Source organism: Notolepis coatsorum, assembly GCF_963971535.1.
Source record: "Notolepis coatsorum genome assembly, chromosome: 17".
In the NCBI taxonomy this organism is placed as follows: Eukaryota; Metazoa; Chordata; class Actinopteri; order Aulopiformes; family Paralepididae; genus Notolepis; species Notolepis coatsorum.
Window position 1 is genome coordinate 22,244,959 of NC_140181.1, and position 23,629 is coordinate 22,268,587.

Genomic DNA, 23,629 nt, shown 5'->3' on the forward strand with positions numbered 1-23,629 from the left:
CAGGAAAAGAGAAAGAGTGTTCCAACATATAGAAATGACATGAAGAGAGAGAGAGAGAGAGAGAGAGAGAGGGGGAGAGAGAGAGAGAGAGAGAGAGAGAGAGAGAGAGAGAGAGAGAGAGAGAGAGAGAGAGAGAGAGAGCTCAAACATAATAGTAGTGAGATGGAGAGAAACTTAACTTTAGGTATGTTAGAGCTCTCTCTCTTCTCTCTCTCCATCTCACTACTATATGTTAGAGCTCTCTCTCTCCATCTCACTAATATATGTTAGAGCTCTCTCTCCATCTCACTAATATATGTTAGAGCTCTCTCTCCATCTCACTAATATATGTTAGAGCTCTCTCTCCATCTCACTAATATATGTTAGAGCTCTCTCTCATTATCTCTCTCCATCTCACTACTAAATGTTAGAGATCTCTCTCATCATTCTCTCTCTCTCTCTCTCTCTCTCTCTCTCTCTCTCTCTCTCTCTCTCTCTCTCTCTCTCTCTCTCTCTCTCTCTCTCTCTCTCTCTCTCTCTCTCTCATGGGGAGAGAGAGAGAGAGACAATGATGAGAGATATCTCTAATCCCTAATTGTATTTTGTAATAAAGGTAAAAGTTATTCGAAAAAGGAGGCAAAGCTATTAATCAGTAACACCGAAATTAAACAAGTAACTTCAACAACGTTTTTAGGGATCCTAGTTGATGATAAACTAAATTGGAAAAAACACATTGATCATGTTTGTAAAAAAGCAATGAAGTCAGTAGGTATAATTAGGAAGGTGTGTTCATTGATAAATAGAAGTTGTTTTTTAATCCTGTATTATAGTCTTATCTTTCCTTACATATCTTATTGTAACATAATTTGGGCTAGCACTCATTCATCTAATCTTCAAAAAATTATTTTACTTCAAAAAAGATTTGTTAGACTGGCAACCCTCTCAGATCGATTTGAACCATCTGCTCCTCTTTTCAAGAAACTAAACATTCTGACTGTGTCTGAGGTTAATTCTTTACAGATATGTATATTTGTGTACAAATGCATTCATGATCACAATCTACCAAATGGTTTTAATAGTTTTTTTCCTTTTAATTCAGATGTTCATTCATATGCTACACGTCAGTCCAGGGACCTGCATATACCTTATTGTGGTACTTCACTTAGGCAGTTCTCAGCAAGGTATAGAGGGTCCAATCTTTGGAATGCAGCTGATCCTATGCTGAGGAAATCTCCATCTCTGCTTATTTTTAAAGCAAACTACAAAAAAATTCTCATCCAAAAGTAGTAGATAGATAACAGGTCATACATGTAGGTATGCATTTGGTTATGTGGGTGGGTAGGTTTATAGGCAGGTGGGTGGGTTGTTATATATTATTATGTACACAGTATATCCATGTATGTACTGTGTGTATGTATGTTTGTATTAACACGAATCTTTTAATGTATTCTGGTATTTTATAATATGCATATTATGTTTGATTTTATAAAACAGGGGACGTTCTTGATAAGCCTCTAGGCTTCTAACTTCTCCTTCACAATCGTTATAACTTATTATGTATTGTTTTTACTTCTGTTTAACTGTGTTAATAAACAAACAAACAAACAAAATAGTAGTGAGATGGAGAGAGAGAATGAGAGAGAGCTCTAACATACCTAAACTAAGTTTCTCTCCATCTCACTACTATTGTGTTTGTTAGACATCTGTCTGTCTCTCTCTCTCTCTCTCTCTCCATCTCACTATTATGTTAGAGCACAGGGTAAGACATTTACAGATCTAAATACACCACTTACCACAGGGTAGGGTAAGACATTTACAGAGCTAAATACACCATTTACCACAGAGCAAGACATTTACAGATCTAAATATACCACTTACCACAGAGCAAGACATTTACAGAACATATTAAACACTTCCTTACTGGCTCCTGGACAGTAGATGTGGTAGAAAGTATTTTCTTTTTATTACAATAAATAAAAAGTTTGTTAAAATGACAAATAAATAAATACAGTCTATTCTCTCTTCGGCAGATACTGGGAGTCTGATCATCCTAGTAATAACCTATAATCATGATTGTGTCTCTCACATGCTCTGATCATCATTATTCTTTCATCTGTGAATAGTGTATTTGAGTGAAACGGCAGTATTGCATGTTAGGTTGATTCTATACAACAATGACTTGATTTAATTCTAATTTAAAATTTAATAATTTTTGTAAAGATTAAACTGTAGGCTACTGTTAAAGTTAGAGGTTCTATGTATGATTGCAAGTAACTGTCTAACTGCATATATAACTGTTTCCACTAGAGGGCGCTCTAGGTGGAGCCACTCATGCTATCACCAGGTGGCGAGTATTTAAAGAGATGTCTCCTCCCCCTCTACCTCTTTCCCACCTGCCTCTCAGAGAGAGGAGAACTCATGTACTGCTGTCTACCATGTGAATAATAAACCACGCCAAAGGCTAAAGATAGAAACCATGCCTCTTGACCACATTATTGTCGCCCCATAGCCAGATTCTGTCAACAGCTACTATTATTCTTTAAATATATATTTTCGACCATAGTTTAAATGCATTAAATCCAATCTATCCAATCACGTTTACACATGTGATTGGGACTGATTGTGGTGTTTCTGTAGAATCAAATGATTTTCAAAAAGTTTTATGTATGTATTTTATTATTGTCAAGCTACATTCAGTGAGTGTTTCATTCTACTTGGGTCGGCCAGTCACCAGTGCGCGCTCCCTTTCCCATTACCTCTGCGTACGCGCAGCGGCACACCTGCACGCAATCAGCGCAATCAGCCGCCGACACACCTGCCGACGCCGTTGATGAGGAACCTGCGCTACAAGAACCAGCCAGACCTGCTGCGACACGTTCCCAGAACGTAATTAGAACTCATCATAGGTACAAGTCATAGAGATTATTGCTTGCTCTTCTTACCCCATGTATTCGAGAGAAACTGTCTGGCCTCGTTTGTCTCCCCTCCTCCCAGGATTCCACGGACTCTCCCCTGTGTTTCACCACCCTGACCCTGGCTGCCTTCACTCCCGCGGACGGACCTCCCATTATCACCTCTCGCCCTGCTCTCGCCTTCCCGTCGAACAGGGCCGGACTGGGGAAATAATTCATACCGGGAGATATAGCGCGAAATATAGCCCCAATCAGGCCACTTTTTAAGCGGGGGGTCTGGGGGTCCCCCACCAGGACATCTTTTGTTACAAAGACTTAATTTCCTGCATTCTGGTGAATTTTAGTGCATGTGAATCACAAACTAATGAGCCAACAATTGCTTAGTACAATGTACTGTTATGGACCTCAAATAAAACTGTTGTGGCACTAGCAATGCTACTCTCTCCACCTTCAAAAAGAAAAAAGCAAGAGCACAACATATTTTTCTATTTACTATTATAATACAGTTAACCACTCTCTCCTGTAAGGGCCTTTCTTTTTCTTTGTTTTATCCCTCTCTCCTCCACCCTTTATCTTTCTTCCACTGTCCATCTTGAAATCAACGTTAATTGACTTTCGCTCTCTGATCTCTCCCGAGTCCCTCACAACCTGGCTCACTGCCTGGCTGTTATTCTGCATCTGAGTGCCGTCTGCCATTCCATTCGCCGCCTCCGCTGTCAATCAGTTGTATCGCCTGGTCCCGCCTCCACCAATCACAAGCGGCAGCACGGCTCCGTGGCCCTGGGCTAACGATGTTTTTCTGACTGATGACAGTGAAAGGCGCCGCGAACTCCTTCTGCTGCGGGCGGCGTTGAGGGCGGAAAGCGCCTGTGAACCACAGCAGCCTCGTTGCCGCGTCGCGGGGCTGCCGCGGGGCATGGCCGCGGCGGTCACGTGCCTGTCGGGGCCAATCAGGCCTACCCCGGAAATAGCTACAGTTGCGGAACAGCTACAGGTGCCCCGGATCTAAAAAAATAATAATAATAATAATTGTTTACATTTTTTTTTTTTTTACTTTTTTTAACTTTTTTTTTATTTTTTTATGTCAGCATCCCCATTGTCTGTGCTGAATGTTTGTTAGTGTTTGGTATTTTTTGTTGGTTTTTAGGACTTTTAAACATCCATTTTTAGTAAGTAGTTTTCATTTGATCCTATAATTTTTTCATTCACCGATTTGTGGACTTTTTTTTTAGTGTCCTGAAAGGCGCCTTATAAATCAAATGCATTGTTATTATTATTATTATTATTATTATTATTATTATTATTATTATTATTATTATTATTATTATTATTATTATTATTATTATTATTATTATTATTATTATTATTATTATTATTATTATTATTATTATTATTATTATTATTATTATTATTATTATTATTATTATTATTATTATTATTATTATTATTATTATTATTATTATTATTATTATCATCCAGGAGGGAAAATACACTTTGGATAGGGACTGCATCTCTGCCTGTCCTGACCAGGAAACACTTTGCAACTGTGATCTCCTCTGGCAATAGTTGGATATTGTAATGTGTGGCGAGGGGTTGCAGCAATTCCACTGAGAGAAACTGGTCTGAGGCTGGATAACATGCCTGTATGCCTCTCATAAGTTGTTATCCAACTCATGAGAACCTGCATGCTCTCAAGCTCTTGCAGCATTCTGTCGACGACTGGATAGAACAGTCACTGTCTCAGCTGATCTCCTGAGCTGAGGTCTGAGCTTGTGCCACAAGATGACTCAACTACATACTCGTCCATCCTTTTCTGCTTCCTCCTTTGGCTGGTAGTATGTTCCTCAATCCAAAGGCCATTACATATGGCCTTTGTCCTGTCATACATGTCCACTGCCATCTCTGAGGTGCGATAACCTTTGAGTGTGTCCTGCACTGTGCTTTTAAATAGTACAGATATTGAAGATGTGCACTTTAACGCAGCAGCACCTGGAGCCATCCATACCCATGTCCAGTGTCCTATAATAAGCTTTAAATCGAACCCTGGTTCATTTCCTCGGATAGTCCGGTTGGTTTGGGGTGGTGTGACAGCTCATTCACTCTTGCAAGTGAACCCTGCTGCGGTTCATTTGAGATGTGAATGCAAAGTGGACCAAAGGCAGGAAAAGACCCAAAAATCAAATCTTTTTTTTATGAGAAGACTGAAACATATGTATATAATGAAACACACAATACAGTTTTTTTTCGATTGCCTAAGCATGATTTTGAAAACGGGGCCCGGTGTTTCAAAACACACAATTAGCACAACCACACACACAATTATCAGAACACCTCAGATCCTTTGCTAAATTAAACACTTGTCAAAACCATACACTAATTTATAAAAACTACATTTTGTTACCATATGAAACACACGTTTCATATGAATGAATTCTGTTTGAACCAGTTACACACACTGCTGTGCTTAACCTAAAACACATTTAGCAATTCTACTTCTCAGTGATTAGAGTACTGTAAGTGAAGTATGCAGAGAATGTGCAAATATACAATAAATTCACCAAACACTACACAAGACCAATGCTGTGATGAAAATATAATTTATTTATCTACATATACCCAAATCAATGATGCAGACTGATGAAAAAAATTACATTTTCTCTCCATATACCCAAATCAATGATGCAGACTGATGAAAATATAAATGTTCTCTCCATATAACCAAATCAGTCAACATTTCAACATGGAGAATCACAACAATACATGTCCCCGTTTTCATGCTACTATGTGCATATTACACTGTAAGCTCAGCAAATATCAGACAAACATAAAATACTGTATCCAGTACAGGTTAAAATGACAGTAAAAAAAAAAAAAATGAAAACATTTAAACAGAAAATACTAGACATTATCTCTTTGCCTAGCTGGATCTGGCAAGATAATTTTTTGTTGTGATTCTCCATGTTGACTGATTTGGGAAAATGGGAGAACATTTATATTTGCATCAGTCTGCATCATTGGTTGCCTTGTGTAGTGTTTGGTGCATGTATTGTATATTTTGCACGTTCTCTGTGTACAGTACTTCACTCTCCTTCCATTTTGGTTGAAGACAGGTGAACTCACCTGCTGCATTTTTATAGTGCTTAAACCTGATTGGTGTATCTACAATTAAGCAATGGTGTGTTTGTGCATCTGATTGCTGTGTTTAACCAATTGGCTCATATGTGTGGTAATTTGACATTCTGTGTCTAATGTAATGCAAATGTGTTTAGTGTTTTGCAAATCACTGTGTGTATTGTTTTGCAAAAAGTGTGAGGCTGACATTGTAGGGGTGCAAATCTGGGCCTATATTTTGCTCCTTGAGTGTAAGGTTTTGATAATTGTGTAATACTTTTGATTTGAGTGTTTATGCAATTGAAGAAAACTGTAAAGACTAGAGATGAACTGTTTATTTCTTTTGTACATAGGCTGTGCATATGTTTGTTTGTTTGTTTGTTTATTTGCTTATGTGTATGATTCTTAACACTTTGATTGCCTAAGGTTAAATTCATGATATACCATCCGTTGCCAGCTCTATTTAACATGGAGAAGTTCCCCTTCTTTGCAGGGCTATAACTTTTTAAATTCTATTGCTAGATTGCCATTATTAGGGCCCATTCAAGGTCCTGTATGTATTGTTCATGGTGTAGCAACGTTAAACTTTTTCATTCGCATATTCATACTAAAATATGGTCTAAAGTATAAGTATGTTTTCATCTCTTTCTGCAGCTTTCTCCAGAACGTGATTTATAGCCCCAAATACATTATATTGATGATGAAATACAGTTTGGTAGGAATCTGTGCGAGATCAAAAATTTCAATTGGACGTACTTCTAGAATTTACTACACGTCATCTGATGTTGACCGGATGGACGAGGGGGCGTTTATAATTCCGTGGGCAACGTTATACCATTCATCTAATGTGGGTCATATGTTCATCATAGCAGTTAGTAAAGAACACGTTAGAATATAACTCTAAAACTCACCCCAGTCTCCTCGGGCCGTTGGGCGATCAGCGTGGAGTTGACAGTTTTCAATTATGGGATGTCGAAATACCGGATCTATTTCCAGGTTGTATAATAGTATATACGTCCAAATCATGTTGTTTTTTCGAGTTATTTCCACCGATCGATGTTCACTGTGTGAAGACTGAGTCTCTCTAACATTAGCGAGTGCCCGGACCACATATGGAGTGAGTCCTGCCGGGTTAAAGGTTGACATCCGGTTTTTCGATCTGCCGATCGCCCACCAGATGGCGCTCTTGAACCGCTAGAGGATTGAGAGGAGATCAGAACTGTGTGTGAAGGCTGCAGAGGGGAAATATGATTCCGATCACAGATTTTTGAAATATTGATATCAAAGACGAGTTCCGGCGTCCTCGGCAACTTGAGCATGGCGGGGAATGACGAGTTTCGGCAGTTAAAGTGTTAACTGTTTTTATTTTGTTATTGGTGTATGTGTGTATGTATGTACAGTATATGTATATATATTATATATATATATGTATATATATGTGTATATAATGTATATTTGTACTCCTGTTGGGGCTTCTTGGACCAGATCAATGTTTTATCTGGCTAAATAAAGGTTAAATAAATAAATAAGAAACTGATGATTTGGTCCTGTTAACTTTGAATTTTCTATGGGGACTGCCCAGATCCCTCTCATGGACCTGGACCTCACTTTGAGAACCTCTAATGATTCTAGCCCCCCCATCCACCCCCCCGGGCTGAAGCCCCCAATGTTTTCTAACCCTAAAAACACCAGATAGTTCTCCAACTCTGTGGCAGACAGTGAAATCCTGGTTGTTCCCCACCCATCTAGGTTATCTAACTATCGCGCCGCGCCGCCGCCACAACTAGAAACAATGGCCTGGCAAAAAATAAAAAAATTATAATTTTTTATTTTTATTTTTTTATATAATTTTCTTTTTTAATCTGTGCAGGCCAGGCCACCGGGAAAACTCCCGGTGCTCCCGATGGCCAGTCCGGGCTTGCCCTCGGATGTCCTCTGGATTGCATGTTTGTAATGTCCTATTCCAATTACATTTCTCACTTATATAATTGTACTATATTCTATTGTGCTATATTTAATTTAGTTTATATCCCATTTAATTGTATTCAATCTCTTTTGTACAGCCCTGGCCTATTTGATTTCATAATTATATTATATTGTGCTTAACTTAGTTAATATTTAATTTTATATTACACCACCTTTATTGTGACTATATAACCTAGCACCCAAAGGATCATAAAACCCAAGGTTGCTTATAGGGGGGGGGGGGGGGGGGGGGAATTAAATAACAGACAACTTTCAAAGTGGGGAAATTAGGGGTTAAAGGCCAAGTTGAAGAGGTGGGTTTCAACTTGGCCTTTAACCCCTAATTTCCCACTTTTTTGTAGGTGATGCAGGATTTGATGGGGAGCCAGTGGAGGTGGATGAGGGTGGGGGTGATGTAATCTGCGTAGGCCTAATGATGTAGGCCTATTTGTATTGTCCAGACTACTTTATTTGGATGCAGACCAAACGAAGCCCATCAGGTGAAATAATTGGTGACTATATTTTGCCTGACATGTCTGCAAAACAAAATGTATTTTCTGAGCAACACGTTTCATTTGACTTTTAAACTGGGGTTAGTTTGTCTGATCTAAATGTGCCACGACTTTCTAGATCATCCGATGGTGGCCAATGTTCTCCCTAATCCAAAAACTAGAGTGCTAAAACTCAAACGTGTTTGAAGTCTGAAGCTGCTCCATAGACAATGAATTGTGGAAGATTTTATAGAACTGAGATCACTACTATAGAATAAGACTCACTTCTAAAAGAAAACAAACGTTCTGTGGGTCCACAAAATCAGTGTCCCATTCATTGGAGCAGCTCCAGACTTTTATACTTTATTCTTACTTCTCTTGTTTCTGGTTTTGGGAGAGAGTATAGCTCATGTTCACAAATATCGATTGAACTGTCTTTGTCAATGGAAATAACATATTAAATTATTTTATTTGAGTGGTGTTAATTTGAGTGATGCGAAGGACAGTTGGAGATGCCATAGCATTAACAGCGTGAATAGTGTTAGCTTAATGCATAAAGGTCAGTGTTCTGCTCTCTCTCTCTCCAGGCCATACCATGCAGTCTCTCCCCAAGACCTCCATGGCAGGAACCGCCTGCCTCCTCTTCTCCTCTCCCCTCCTCTTCCTCCTTCTGCTTGGCTCCTCCAGCACCCAGGGGGCTTCGCTAAGGGGCAGTGAGCCAGACCCCCGGACTGGAGCTCCCTACCAGAGCCCCAATGCGGACATGCTCAAAGCCTTGGAGTACATTGAGAACCTCCGCCAACAATCTGGCATATACGCTCAACAGCAGGCTCCCCTCACCCCAGAGTCTGACGCCAACGACATGGACGCAGCAGAAAAACTCCGCACCATGCTAAGTCTGGCCTCCCCCGCCCAAAGCCAGGCCCAGGCTGGGCAAGACGAGAAGGAGGAGGAGGAGCGGGAGGAGAAGGAGGAGGATGGGGAGAAGGAGGATAAGACTCAAGAATGGCTGCAGGCAGTGCTCAGTACGCTTCAGCAGACAGAAGAATCCCCCAAACCCTCTCTGGCTCTCCCCAACGCTGCCTCGAGTAAAGGCCAAAGATCCACATCGATGGACAGCGGCCACACGTGGGCACAGCAGCAGCATGGCACCAGGTCCCACAGGAACCACCCGCTGATGTTCCAGGAGGATGAGGAGGGCGAAGGGGAGGGGGAGGAGCAGGAGCAGGGGAGGGCCTCTGACCACGACAGCCCCTTCAAACGCACCAATGAGAATGTGGAGGAGAAGTACACGCCACAGAACATGGCCACCCTGCAGTCTGTGTTTGAGGAGCTGGGGAGGCTAGCCAACGCCAAGGCGGGCCACAAGAGGCAGATTGAGGAGGATGAAAATGAAGATGAAGATGATGATGATGGTGATGGTGATGATGATAATGAGTTGTTGAACCTGGCTTATGACGTGGCTGGCGGAGACGAGTGGGCTCCGTGGGAGGATGAGGATTAGGAGGAGGCGGAGGAGAGAGACAGGCAGGAGTCTAACCGGGGCCTGGATTATGGCAACGATGAAGAGGGAGAAGACGACGACGACGACACCTACCCCGTCAAGAGATCCAGTCAGTCCAGACCAGGAGATGATCCAGATGACATCACCATAAACGACAGGCAGATTAGACACATAGCCATCATTTAAGAGAGAGAATATGCGTTCACAACGCTATCATTGAAGTCGGTGGTGACATTTAACAGGGTTTTACCATGTTCACCAGTGGTAATCAAAGTGTTAAAGTAGTTTTGACATGTGATATTTTATTTTATTTGATTAGACATTTAAAAAAAAAATACAAGATTCCAGAAAAACGTCAAGGATGCTACACAAAAAAGTCAAGACTTATTTCCATTGTGGTCCTTGATATAGATAAAGATATAGATAAAGATATTGTTTCATTGTGTACAGGGTGCGATCCACGGGGGAGCTGGGGGAGCCATGGCTCCCTTAGATCAGACATCAGCTCCCCTGAAAACATGATTTGTGAATTTTTGGGGGGTCTCTAAAATACTGAAAATAAATGCTACTTTTGCCATGCATTTCTCATTTTTCTGTAATTTTCTGTATCATCATCATGTATAATAATAAACGTATGCTATTTTGGATGTATGATTAATGATTTGCGCACTAATTCACACACGTACTGTATTATGGCAACATGCATGCTATTCTTGCAATTACCATTCGGAGCGCGGCGGCGCTGCAGCCTGCACGCACGGCACAAATCAAACTTGACCCACGTTGTAACCTGTGACTTGTTGACAGTGATAGTTTTGACAGGTAAATAAGGTCACTCAGGAATGGATAATGTCTAAACGAAAAATGCAACAAGTAAGCCTAACCAATTTTGGTTTCACGAAGAAAGTGAAGCAGTCAATGGACTTGACAGAGCAGCAGGAGGCGGGATCATCTACAGGCGACGCCGTTACACCTGCTGCTGGTGCTGCTGCGGTGGGGACTATTATGTCTCTGACAACGCCCGGTGACCGTGCCGGCGCCTGCTGCGGTTGTATCAGAACAGGAGTCTGAGAGATAATCACGAGATACTGTAGACAGTGTTGGATCTATCATCTATCTAACTAAATGGATACTTTTTTTTATTATGGAATGTGCTGTGCAGACGGCCGGACTACAACATCAACAAGTGAGTTGTCTATTATGTGTTCTGTAGTTACTGAAACTGATTGAATATATGACAGGATTCAAGGGGTTTATTTGTCACATACATACATACACAACACAAGGCCTACTAAAGGCTACAGTAACGTCTGCGATCACAGTATCCTCCGACAGTCTGACTCCTCCCTGCGAGGCGCACCCCCCCCCCCCCCCCCCCCCCGCCCGCAAAAAAATATTAAGGTTCATTGGCTCACCCAAAGACCATTTCTTCTTTCTTCTATGGTTCGCACACTGCACACACACACACACACCACACACACAGTTCGGTACTTGTTTGGACATTGTTACGAAGTGTGCTATGAGCGTACGACGTGAAATTAACGTCGTTATAATAAATAATGTGAAGTGGTCGCAGAGCTCAAAAACTCAAGCAGCCATCCAACCTGAGCGGAAACCCCTTGGCTCGGAAATACAATTTCTGATCATTCTGATGGTCTGTATTGGCCTTGCCTGGAGAGGGGTTTCATTACCTGCATCACACTTCCCATATCTCCCTAGCTTTTGGGACATTTGGATGATGGCAAAGCTGAATTGTAGGCTAATATCCACAATGAGAATATGGAAGGAGAATAACAAAATAGATAGCCATCATACAGCATAATGCATGCGTAAATAGCACTGTTGTGCATGGGTCATCTCACATCCATATTAATCAAATGTGAAGGTAGTTGATGAGAGAGAGAGAGAGAGAGAGAGAGAGAGAGAGAGAGAGAGAGAGAGAGAGAGAGAGAGCGAGAGAGAGAGAGAGAGAGGGAACCAAGACGAGCAGCGCGTAACGTTATAATAAAATCATACCTGGCCAGAGGGTTATTTAGTGTGATGCCATTCCATTCCATTCTCACTGTCGGGAGGCATTTGAAAAGCTGTGTAGTCTCTCTAAATTAAAGGGATTTTACAGTAATTCCTGGAATCACTGCATGCACTTTATTATATTATTATATTATATTATATTATGCGTCTTTAGTAATGTAGGTGTACGCGAGTGTTTACATGCATATTGAGTGGGGAAGCGAGATCCGATCACAAGTGGTGACTCAAGACGCATGTGGAGACACATTCTAATGTCAGATGGGAACGGACTTACTTAGAGCCAATTCTAACGGCTGCAGTCAATACATTTCCAATGTAGAAGTGCATAATTATGCAGTACCTTGTATGTACCTCATGGCTGGTAGACATGGCTGCTTTGGGTGAGAATGGCCCATCAGTCTCAACAAAAGCCAGTTACCGGAGAGTCAGCATTGCCTTGGCTTGGGCTGATCGCTATACTAACTCGTTTGGCTGAGTTAGGGGGAGGGGAGCCGTGGGTTGGTCCTGGGCGTTGTGGACAGCGACCCCTACAGTTCGGTCGGGGCGCCTGCTCAGCGAGGGTAGGATCTGGAGAGAGGTAGTGCGACCTTCCACACGTTACACTCTCCCGTGAGAATCTGCGCGGCCAGGCTGGGGAAAGTGCGCAACAACCAGGAAGGGGGTTGGGAATTGGCATAACGACTAACAGTGGGATGGGAGAAAAATCGGAAGAAGAAGGAGGGGGAAAAAGATAATCCAAAAAAAAGGCCAGTTACACAACTCTGCATCAGAATGAGAGTGGGGGGGGGGGGGGGGGGTTGTGAAGAGATAGAGATGAGAGAGAGAGCGAGAGAGAGCGAGAGAGAGCGAGAGCGAGAGCGAGAGAGAGAGAGAGAGAGAGAGGGGGGGGGGGGGGGGGATAATGAGGATGATTGTGTGTTGACATAATGTGTGTGTGTGTGTGTGTGTGTGTGTGTGTGTGTGTGTGTGTGTGTGTGTGTGTGTGTGTAGGTGTGTGTGTCAGAGCATACCCCTGGGTGAATGAGTGTGTCCTTCCTTTGTGTGTGTGTCACAGGTTGACAGGAACATTTTGTTTGTTTATTGAGTGTTTTATGAATACGTGAAGATGCCCTGCGATCTTGTGAATTTAACCAATGTGATGGAATGACCCTCTGTGTTTCCCCCATGGCTGTGTTCCCAGGACTGTGACAATACACTGATTAGTGAATGAGTGGCCACAGATGTGGGAGGTTTGCATTAATTATGGGAAGATCTGCCTATGCCTTTTTCCAAGTCTCTCATATTGATTGATTGATTGAATTGATTGATTGATTGATTGATTGAAAACTTTATTAACAGATTGCAGAATGGGTACAATACAGTACAGCTCAATACACACAATTGTTAAGGGGATGCAGACCACTTTCGTCTTGTTTACATCAGGGTCCCCCATTTTCAATTCATCAGGACATATATGACATACATGACATACAGATATCTAGTCAGTACTGCTACATCTATACATTTATGACATACCAGATTTGCAAATACAGTACTGTTTGTGATACAGAAGGAGTCAAGAAAAGGGAGTATATACATTTGACGTAGAAACTGTACATTGGAGGAGGTTGGGTGGGGGGGGTTGGGTACATTGGGATATTGACAACCATACTGGGTAATTTACATTGGAGGTGGTTGGGGGGGGGGGGGCACACTGTATAAACAAGTAAAACTGTACATTGAGGGGGGGGGGAGGAGACACTGTACAAACAAACAAAATTGTACATTGAACTATTGACAAAACCATACTAGGTAAATGACTGTACATTGGAGGGGGTTGGGTTAGGATATTTACAGGGGCCAGTGTTGAATTGCAGTCTCCCGTAGGTGTCCCTTGAGAGAGGTTTTGAAAGTGGGTAGTGATCCACATTCCTTTACAGCTTTGGGTAGGGCGTTCCACATTGATGTGGCATAATTGCGAAACGTGTTTAGTCCCTTATTTGAGCCGAATCTGGGTTTAACATGATTTGTGGAGCTCCCTCTGGTGTTGTGATCGTGGTATTCACTGACCTTTGGGAAGTATTTTGACATGTACATGGGTACCTTGGTCGTGTAGTGTATCTTGTAGACCAGGCCCATTGCAAGTTGTTGTACTCTGTCGTCTACTCTAAGCCATCCTAGGTTGTCAAAGTGGGCAGGGGTGAGGTGGGTTCTAGGAGTAAGGTCAAGCAGTAGTCTGACCAGTTTGTTTTGAGATGTTTGTAATTTTGTTTTTAGCGCCTTTGAGGTGCTTTGGTACCATGAGGTGCAAGCATAGTCGTAGTACCCCTGAATGAGTGCTCCTGCCAGAGTCTTCAGTGTCAGAATGCAGGTAGGTGAATTCCAATGGTTGAAGGCAATCACAGAGACGGAGAGTGTTTACTCTTGAACAGGTTCGACTTTAATAGTAAGAACACAGAGTAAATTCTAAGAGAGAACAAGTGCTAAAAGCACAGGTGTAAGATAAGGTAAATGGGAGCTTATTGGAGGTCCACAGTAGAACCGTCCGCGTTATCCCCGAACGCAATTAGTGAAGACCTGACAGTGGACAAGCAGAAGAGAGGTATGTTAAATAGAGACAAAATACCAACATTCCACACACACCCCCGTGACAGCCAATCAGGAACCACCCCTAAGTGACAGCACTAATTGACAGTGAAATGACAGGTGACAAGCCCAGTGACATATGCCAGGAATGTGGGTGGTCACCGACCGAGGTCGGTGTCCAGAACGTAACAGTACCCTCCCCCGACGAACGGCACCAGACGTTCACCTAGGGGCCTCGGGATTCAGCCGCCGGAAATCAACGATCAGGCTGGGATCTAAAATATCCCTTTGAGGCACCCAAGAACGCTCTTCTATCCCGTACCCCTCCCAATCCACCAAGAACTGAAACCCCCTACCCCTCCGCCTACAACCCAGTATCCTCCGCACCGTGTAAATGGGTTGACCGCCAATAAACCGGGGCGGAGGAACCACAGGCAGTGGCGGGGCCAAGGGCGATGAGAGGAATGGCTTCAACAGGGACACATCGTCGGATGAACCCTCATAGAGCTCGGAAGTCGTAGCTTGTAAGCCACTGGATTAATCCGATGAATCACTTTAAATGGTCCTATAAAGCGAGGAGCCAGCTTCTTGGATTCCACCCCGGAGAGGGAGATCCCGGGTGGAAAGCCAAACCCGCTGCCCTGGACGGTAAACTGGAGCCGGACGACGCTTACGGTTAGCCTGCCGTTGGGTACTAACCGAAACCTTCTGTAGCGCCTTCCGAACCTGTTTCCACGTCCTGCGACAGCGAGCCACATGTGCCTGGGCCGAGGGCACCTCCGCCTCCTGCTCCTGCTCGGGAAACAGAGGAGGTTGAAAACCATACTGGCACTGAAAGGGAGACATACCGGTAGAAGAGGAGAGAAGGGTATTATGCGCGTACTCAGCCCAAGCCAACCTCCTACTCCACGTTGCCGGACTACCGGCAACGTAACACCTCAAGACCCCCTCCAAATCCTGGTTGACCCTCTCCGTCTGCCCGTTCGACTGTGGATGGAACCCAGACGACAGACTGACAGAGGCGCCGAGGCCGGCGGCAAACGCCTTCCAGAACCTGGAGGCGAACTGAGGACCCCGGTCCGACACGATATCTACTGGCAGCCCGTGGACCCGAAAGACATGCTGTATAATTAAATCAGCAGTCTCCCGGGCCGAAGGAAGCTTGGGGAGAGGGACAAAGTGAGCCGCCTTAGAGAACCGATCCACCACCACCAAAATGGTGGTGAATCCGTCCGAAAGGGGAAGACCAGAAATAAAGTCCAGAGATATGTGTGACCAGGGTCGTTTAGGAATAGGAAGTGGTCGGAGGAGACCCGCCGGTGCCCGTCGAGAGGTCTTACTACGTGCGCACACCGGACAGGCCGCCACAAAGGAACGCGTATCCCCCTCCACTGTCGGCCACCAGAACCTCCTACGGATAAATTCCAGGGTCCTGGTTGCCCCTGGGTGGCTGGTGAGGGTGCCCACTGTAGCAAGCGTGAGCGCGCCACCTTGGGAACATACGACCGTCCCGGAGGACCCCCACCAGGATCGGGCTCCCGCGTTAGCGCCGACCTTACCACCTTCTCTATGCCCCAAGACACGGGTGCCAAAATCAAGGCCGGTGGAATAATGGGATGGGGCTGCTCCTCCCGCCCAGGAAGATCAAACTGGCGCGACAACGCGTCAGGTTTGATATTCTTGGAGCCGGGTCTATAGGAGATGGTATATCGAAATCGTGTGAAGAACAACGTCCACCTGGCCTGGCGAGCGTTAAGGCGTTTAGCCCCTTGGATGTAAGCCAAGTTCTTATGATCAGTCCAAATAATGAAAGGATGTGCCGCCCCCTCCAACCAATGTCTCCACTCCTCCAGTGCCAATTTGATCGCCAATAACTCCCGATTACCCACGTCGTAATTACGCTCGGCTGGTGACAGACGGCGAGAAAAAAAAGCACACGGGTGCACTTTCCCATCCTTTAAGCATCTCTGAGAGAGCACCCCCCCCACCGCGACGTCAGAGGCATCCACCTCCACAATGAACGGAACCTCCGCGTCATGGCGGATCAATACAGGAGCGGATGTAAAACGACGTTTAAGATCGCAGAAGGCCGACTCAGCCCTAGGCGACCATTCAAAGCCAGGGAGAGAGGCCTTAGTGAGAGCTGTTAAGGGATTGGCTAAGGCGCTAAAATTGCGAATAAAGCGCCTGTAAAAATTTGCAAAGCCCAAAAACCGTTGTAACCCCTTGAGCGACGAAGGCCGTGGCCAGTCCAAAACTGCACTCACCTTGGCTGGATCCATGCGCAGATCGCCCTTCGTCAACACAAAGCCCAGGAAGGACACGGTGTCCGTGTGAAACACACACTTCTCAGCCTTAACGAATAGTTGATGCTTGAGGAGACGGTCTAGCACCTCCCGAACGTGCATTTGGTGTTGCACCATATCGCGAGAAAAAATCAGGATATCATCTAAGTAGACAAACACCGACACCCCAATCAAGTCTCGCAGCACGTCGTTAACCAGGGCTTGGAAGACTGCCGGAGCATTAGCCAAACCAAAGGGCATGACCAAATACTCATAGTGCCCATTGGGTGTGTTAAATGCAGTCTTCCACTCGTCTCCCTCTCTAATCCTGACCAGGTTGTATGCATTACGTAAGTCAAGTTTAGAAAAGACCTGTGCCCCCTGTAAGCACTCAAAGGCCGTGTCCATGAGGGGTAAAGGATATCGGTTCTTGATGGAAACGTCATTCAATCCCCTATAATCAATGCATGGGCGCTGATCCCCATCCTTTTTATCAACAAAAAAGAAGCCAGCGCTGGCAGGGGAAGTGGAAGGGCGTATGTGCCCCGCAAGCAATGCCTCCTCTATGTAGGTGTTCATGGCCAAGGTTTCGGGGCGTGAGAGAGAGAACATTCGCCCGCGAGGCGGGGAGGTACCGGGTAGAAGATTAATGGGACAGTCGTATGATCTATGAGGCGGAAGTGCTTTAGCACGCGTCTTGCTAAAAACGTCCGCCAGGTCCCAATAGATCTCAGGCACCCCTATTAAATCTGGATTAGAGGGTAGATCAGAATCTGCCACGCTCCCCACCATCCTGGAGAAAGAGGGAGGAGACAAAAGAGAAGAGGGGGGGGGAGACAAGGGTTTGGGCAAACTCCCGCTGACGATCGACTTGACGTCGGCCGCCGTTGAGAGTTCGCCTGTGCTCCAATTAATGACACGAACACATGACGACAACCAGGGATGACCCAACACCATGACAGAATAGGGGGAAAAGATGACAAAAAAAGTAACCCATTCCCACTCCCCACCCTCCACCCGGATGTGTAAGGGAACTGTGCGCTGGGTGACGCTCCCACTGCCCAGGGGCCGACCGTCCAGGGCATAGACTGGTAAGGGAACCCCTAAATCCTCCACCGGGGTTCCCCACTCCTTCACCAATCCCACGTGAATAAAATTGCCCGCCGCCCCTGAGTCAATGAGAGCCTTAGTTCCCCTAATGTCACCCCCACAGTTGATCGCCACCTCAAAAAATGTACGAGAATCCGTGGTTTTGGCAGGAATGAGCCCACCTGCTGGCGCCCTCTCGAGGCCCGACGGCGCACCTTCCATCCCCGATTGGCGCCGAGCCGATACAGCCTGGACCCGACAGCTGCCGAAGCGGTGACCGGTGCGGCCGCACCGGAAGCAGCGTCGCTCTTTGATGAAGCGCTGCCTCTCGTCGTCCGAGAGCGACAGCGCTCCAAGCTGCATGGATTCATCACCCAGTGGCCCACTCGTGTAATGCATGGAATTATCAACACCAGGAGAAGAAGGAAAACATACCTGTGGCTGGGTGTTGTTGACATGCTCCTTCTCCCTCTCCCGGTGCCGATTATCCATCTTGATGGTGGTGTTGATCAGCACTTCCAGCTGCTCGGGGATCTCACGCGCGGAGAGAGCATCTCGCATCCGCGCTGAGAGTCCCCTGACGAACAGAACCACGCAGACGTTCTCCGCCCAAGCTGTCTCCCGAGCCAAGATCCGAAAATTGATAGCATAAGCTGCGACTGTGCGGAGGCCCTGCCGGCAGTCGAGAAGACGACCACCAGCCTCGAAGATCGAGAGTACCCGGGAAGTATCGAATACTCTTCTCAATTCCCGGGAAAGGCGTCCAGACTGTCGCAGATTATCGCCCCTGCCTCTAATTCCGCCGTAGCCCAGGAGAGAGCTTGGCCGGTGAGCAGTGTGATAATATACGCTACCTGCGCTGTCTCCGATGGAAATGATCGTGGTTGCAGCCGGAAAACGAGTAGACACTGGGTGATGAATTCCCGACAACCATCCGGTGATCCGTCATAGCGAGCGGGCGCCTGCAGATGTGGTTCGCGGGACCGTTCCTGGACCCCGAACACCCCCCGACTTTCCTCTGCGTGGAGCGCTGCTTCCCCCGCCGCCGACTGCACACCAGCCACTCCTTCTTGGGCTTGTCGGGCTGTGGCCAACGCCGACTGCGCCACCGCTTGGGATGATCCGACGACCCCATTGAGTCGGATTAACTCGGCGCTGACCAGCTGCTGATGTTCCTCCATCCGTGTCTGGGCTGCTCCCTGCGTCCGGAGCATCTCCATGATGGCCTCCATGGAATTCTGATGGTCAGGTCTTCTGTCAGAATGCAGGTAGGTGAATTCCAATGGTTGAAGGCAATCACAGAGACAGAGAGTGTTTACTCTTGAACAGGTTCGACTTTAATAGTAAGAACACAGAGTAAATTCTAAGAGAGAACAAGTGCTAAAAGCACAGGTGTAAGATAAGGTAAATGGGAGCTTATTGGAGGTCCACAGTAGAACCGTCCGCGTTATCCCCGAACGCAATTAGTGAAGACCTGACAGTGGACAAGCAGAAGAGAGGTATGTTAAATAGAGACAAAATACCAACATTCCACACACACCCCCGTGACAGCCAATCAGGAACCACCCCTAAGTGACAGCACTAATTGACAGTGAAATGACAGGTGACAAGCCCAGTGACATATGCCAGGAATGTGGGTGGTCACCGACCGAGGTCGGTGTCCAGAACGTAACACTTCAGGGTGTTCTTGTTTACCAGAGAGGAGATCCGGTACAAGAATCGAGTTCGTTGGTTGACTTTTTTTATTACATTGGATGCCATTTTGTCACAGGAGAGATTAGCCTCTAGGATGGAACCCAGGTAGGTAATTTCATCTTTCCTTGTGACAATATTGTCACCCACTGTAACTGAGAAGCCGTCGGTCTTGCTGAGTTTGTTATTTGAACCGAAGAGAATGGACTCTGTTTTGCCCATGTGTAATGATAGTTTGTTATCAGCGAGCCATATGCAGATTCTGCCTAGTTCCGAGCTGAGGGTTTTTTCAACCTGTAACTTGTTCTTGTCAGAGACCAGCAGGGCTGAGTCGTCCGCAAACAGGAACAAGTTGCAGTCACAAGCTGACGACATGTCATTTGCATAAATTAGGAACAGTAGCGGTCCTAGTATGCTTCCTTGTGGAACACCACAGCTCACTGTGAGGGGGGGGGATAGGGTACCGTTTACCTCCACCATCTGTTCCCTCCCCTCAAGGTAGGATTGCATCCAGCTCACTGATAGACTATCAAAACCAATTGCTTTTAGCTTGTCAATCAGAATGGAGTGATTGACCGTGTCAAAGGCCTTTTGTAGGTCCAGCATGACCATGCCGCAGTATTTGCCTGCGTCCACCTCTTGTTTGATGTGGTCATTCAAATAGAGAAGGCATGTGTCAGTGGAGTGGGATGTTCTGAAGCCAGATTGGAATTCGTAGATTCGATTTTTTTCCGCTAGGTACTTTTCGACCTGTTCGTAGACTATTTTTTCCATGACTTTCGAGATGGAGGTGAGAATAGAAACAGGGCGGTAGTTGCCTGGGTCTAATTTGCTGCCCTTTTTGTGCAGAGGGGTGACCCTCGCAATTTTGAAGTCCTTGGGGACGTGTCCCTGTTTTATGGAGAGGTTTATTATGTGTGTGATGATTGGGGTGATGGCGGCTGCTGAGTCTCTGAGGAATTTGGAGGGGATGTTGTCATGGCCAGTGGCCTTGTTAGGTTGGAGGGCGCTCAGTTTATTGAGTACCTCATCTGTTGTTACCATTTCCAGCTTGAAGTCGTCCTTGCGGACCCCTAGGTTTTTGTAGTAAGCTACTATGTGTTCTACCCCATAAAGCCCTGAGTGGGAGGGTAGTTTGTTTACCAGTGTTGTGGCTATGTTTGTGAAGAAAATGTTTAAGTAATTGGCTACATCCAGCTTGTCTGTGATGAGCGTGTTGTCCGTTTTTATGTTTATGTTTGAGAATCTGGTTTTAAGTTTTTTACTGCATCCTAGTTGATTATTGAGTAATTTCCAAAGTTCACGTGGTTTGTTTTTGTTTTCCTCAGTTTTGTCATTGATGAAATTCTTTTTTGCAGTTTTGATCATGGAGTTTACGTCGTTTCTTAGTCTGTTTCTTTCTAGTTTGAGTTCAGTCACGTGGGCTTGGAGTTCACTGCTCGTGCTTTTAGTAAGCTTTGACTGACTTTTACGAAACTCAGAGCATTTTTTGTCTCTGGTTTTCATAGCGGCCAGTATTTCGGAGTGCATCCACGGCTCAGCGCGATTTTTTACCCTGGTGGTTCTTAGGGGGGCCATGTCGTTTAGTATTGCTGAGAATTTGGTTTTGAAACCAAGCCATGTTTCTTCAACCAGTGTACCATTGAGTTCATCTGACCAGTCCAGACTCTCCAGTTCAAGGTTGAAGGCCTCGCTAGAGTAGGTTTTGAGGTCTCTAGATGTGACTGTTTTGTGGCAGCCAGCCTTTTGTTTTAGTTTTTTTCGGGTACAGAATATCATATAATGATCACTTAACCCGCATGCTATAACCCCTTTATTTGAGATCTTGGACTTGTCGGAGGTCAGAATGAGGTCAATGGTAGTCTGAGTTGATTCACATACACGTGTGGGTTGGGTGATTAGCTGGCTGAGGCCGTGCAGATCACAAAACCTACTGAATGACTTGAAGACGGGTGCATCTTTTCGTTGCATATCCGTATTCCAGTCTCCAATAAGAATTTTGTCTACATCCTCAACTCCAGCCAAACACCCATCCAGTGTATCATAAAAGCCACTATGATCTGGCGGCCTGTAGACTGTGCCAACCAGTAGGGATTTCGCCCTTTCGAATAGGATTTCCACCCATACAGTTTCAATTGATTTATGAAACTGTATGGGTATGTATGATAAGTGTGTGACGATGTAACGGAGATACACCTGAGCATTATAATGACAGCCCAGTGTTAAGATGGCAAGCCCACGACACACAGAGACAGATTCCGTGAGCGGAGGTCTCACGTCGGTGAATAGCCCACTCTGTACTGGATCTACAGTGTTGGTTAGTATCCACCATCTACCTCCATTTTCCAGCTCCTAGCCATCTATACTGCTGTGGGTTCAGAGATCCACTAACTGGGGCTGACAATGCAGCATCACTCCCCAGTTAAGTGCCTCTTTTTAGCATATAAATGGTTGGATATTGAACTGTGAACAGCAAGCCACTGATTCTCCACCACCAGCTGGTCTGATGCTGTGGGACAAAGCAGATGTGGCCAGAACCTTCAGAGGACCAGTGTTTTGACTGAGCTTCAGATGCACTACTGTGTTTTCACTTTCTGCCCTGTCTGTATCTTCTGGGTCAAACTGGTACTGTGTTGGCCAAGCTATATACCCCAGGGCAGCGGCATCTATTTTAATTTCCCCTCCCCTGTCTGCATCTCCCCAGTTCCTGTTGTTGTGTTGTTTTAACATGGGTAAGTGTTTAGGTTTAGATGTAGGTAGGTATTGTGTTTTTCCATTTTGTCTGCTTGCATGTGTGTGTGTGTGTGGATGTGTGTGCGCGTGTGTGTGTGTCTGTGTGTGTGTGTGTCTGTGTGTGTGTGTGTGTGTGTGTGGATGTGTGTGTGTGTGTGTGTGTGTGTGTGTGTGTGTGTGTGTGTGTGTGTGTGTGTGTGTGTGTGTGTGTGTGTGTGCGTGCGTGCGTGCGTGCGTGCGTGCGTGCGTGCGTGCGTGCGTGCGTGTGTGTGTGTGTGTACTGTAAATAAGCATGACGAATGAGACATCAAGGTTTATTCTTCCATCGCTCCTGGAGGCCTCTGAGCCAAGTCTCTTTCTCTTACCATCTCTCTTCTCTGTCTGTCTGTTTCTCTTTGTCTCATCCCTCTGTCTCTCTCTCCTTCCTTCAAATCAAATCTAATTTATTTGTAAGGCCCGACAACACACGTTAATGTCCCCATGGGCCGGACACGTCTTCTTTAAACAAGTCAAGAAGAAACATCACAATAAGTCAAGAACAAAACAAGAACACCATAAGGTCCAACAAATTTAAAATAAATGCAAAATAAATGAATTCACTCCTTCCTTCCCTCTGTCTCTCTTTCTCTCCCTCTCTCCCTCCATCTCCTCTCTTATTCACAGCACCTGCCTCTCTTCTCTTTTACATACACCAGAGAGAGAGAGAGAGAGAGAGAGAGAGAGAGAATTAAGACACACCTAAACAAAACTCCAGTCTTTAATACCAAAACATGGGGGCCAGTATGGTGCAGAATCACACTTCTACCATCTCCATCCACTGTTTCTTCTGCCTGTTCATGCTATATCTCCATCCACTATGTATATACTGTGTGTATGTACGTTTGTATTAAAGCGTTTTTTTTTTTTGTGTTTTATTTTTTTATAATTTTTTAAACAAACATATAGACAAACATGACAACACACGATAAGATATACAAACATTATTAACAGTGCACATCCAATGAAATCACCTTATAGTTAAATGTCTTATACAGGATATACCCCCAATACCTGCTATCTAATACCCTACACACATATGCTCTAGCTCGTACCCCCCCCTCCCGGACCCCCCATTGGATAATCCATCCATTTACCTCGATCCTAACCAGACACTACCATTATATGCTAGCTTTTATTATCTCCACCACTTCTAACCACATTGTCATTTTGGATTCATTGAGACCCAAAATTCTAGCTGTAGATATTTCTTGATAAATCACATAGAGATATGTA

General features: G+C 45.1%; 2 protein-coding genes across 2 annotated transcripts in view; both read left to right on the plus strand.

Moving 5' to 3' along the window:
- Positions 1 to 9,053: 9,053 nt before the first annotated feature.
- Positions 9,054 to 9,962, plus strand: LOC311243970 (secretogranin-2a-like; the record flags this gene model as incomplete). The annotated part of the gene is made up of 1 exon (XM_084333378.1): positions 9,054 to 9,962. One exon carries the CDS (start codon positions 9,054 to 9,056, stop codon positions 9,960 to 9,962), a length of 909 nt encoding a protein of 302 aa, XP_084189504.1.
- A 58-nt stretch (positions 9,963 to 10,020) lies between these two features.
- Positions 10,021 to 23,629, plus strand: part of LOC311243971 (zinc-binding protein A33-like) — a gene marked incomplete at both ends in the record, with an annotated part of 45,040 nt that continues 31,431 nt past the window's right edge. Inside the window, one exon of the mRNA XM_084333379.1 lies at positions 10,021 to 10,071. Within this exon, the coding sequence (XP_084189505.1) occupies positions 10,021 to 10,071 (51 nt within the window). The remainder of the gene's footprint in view (positions 10,072 to 23,629) is intronic.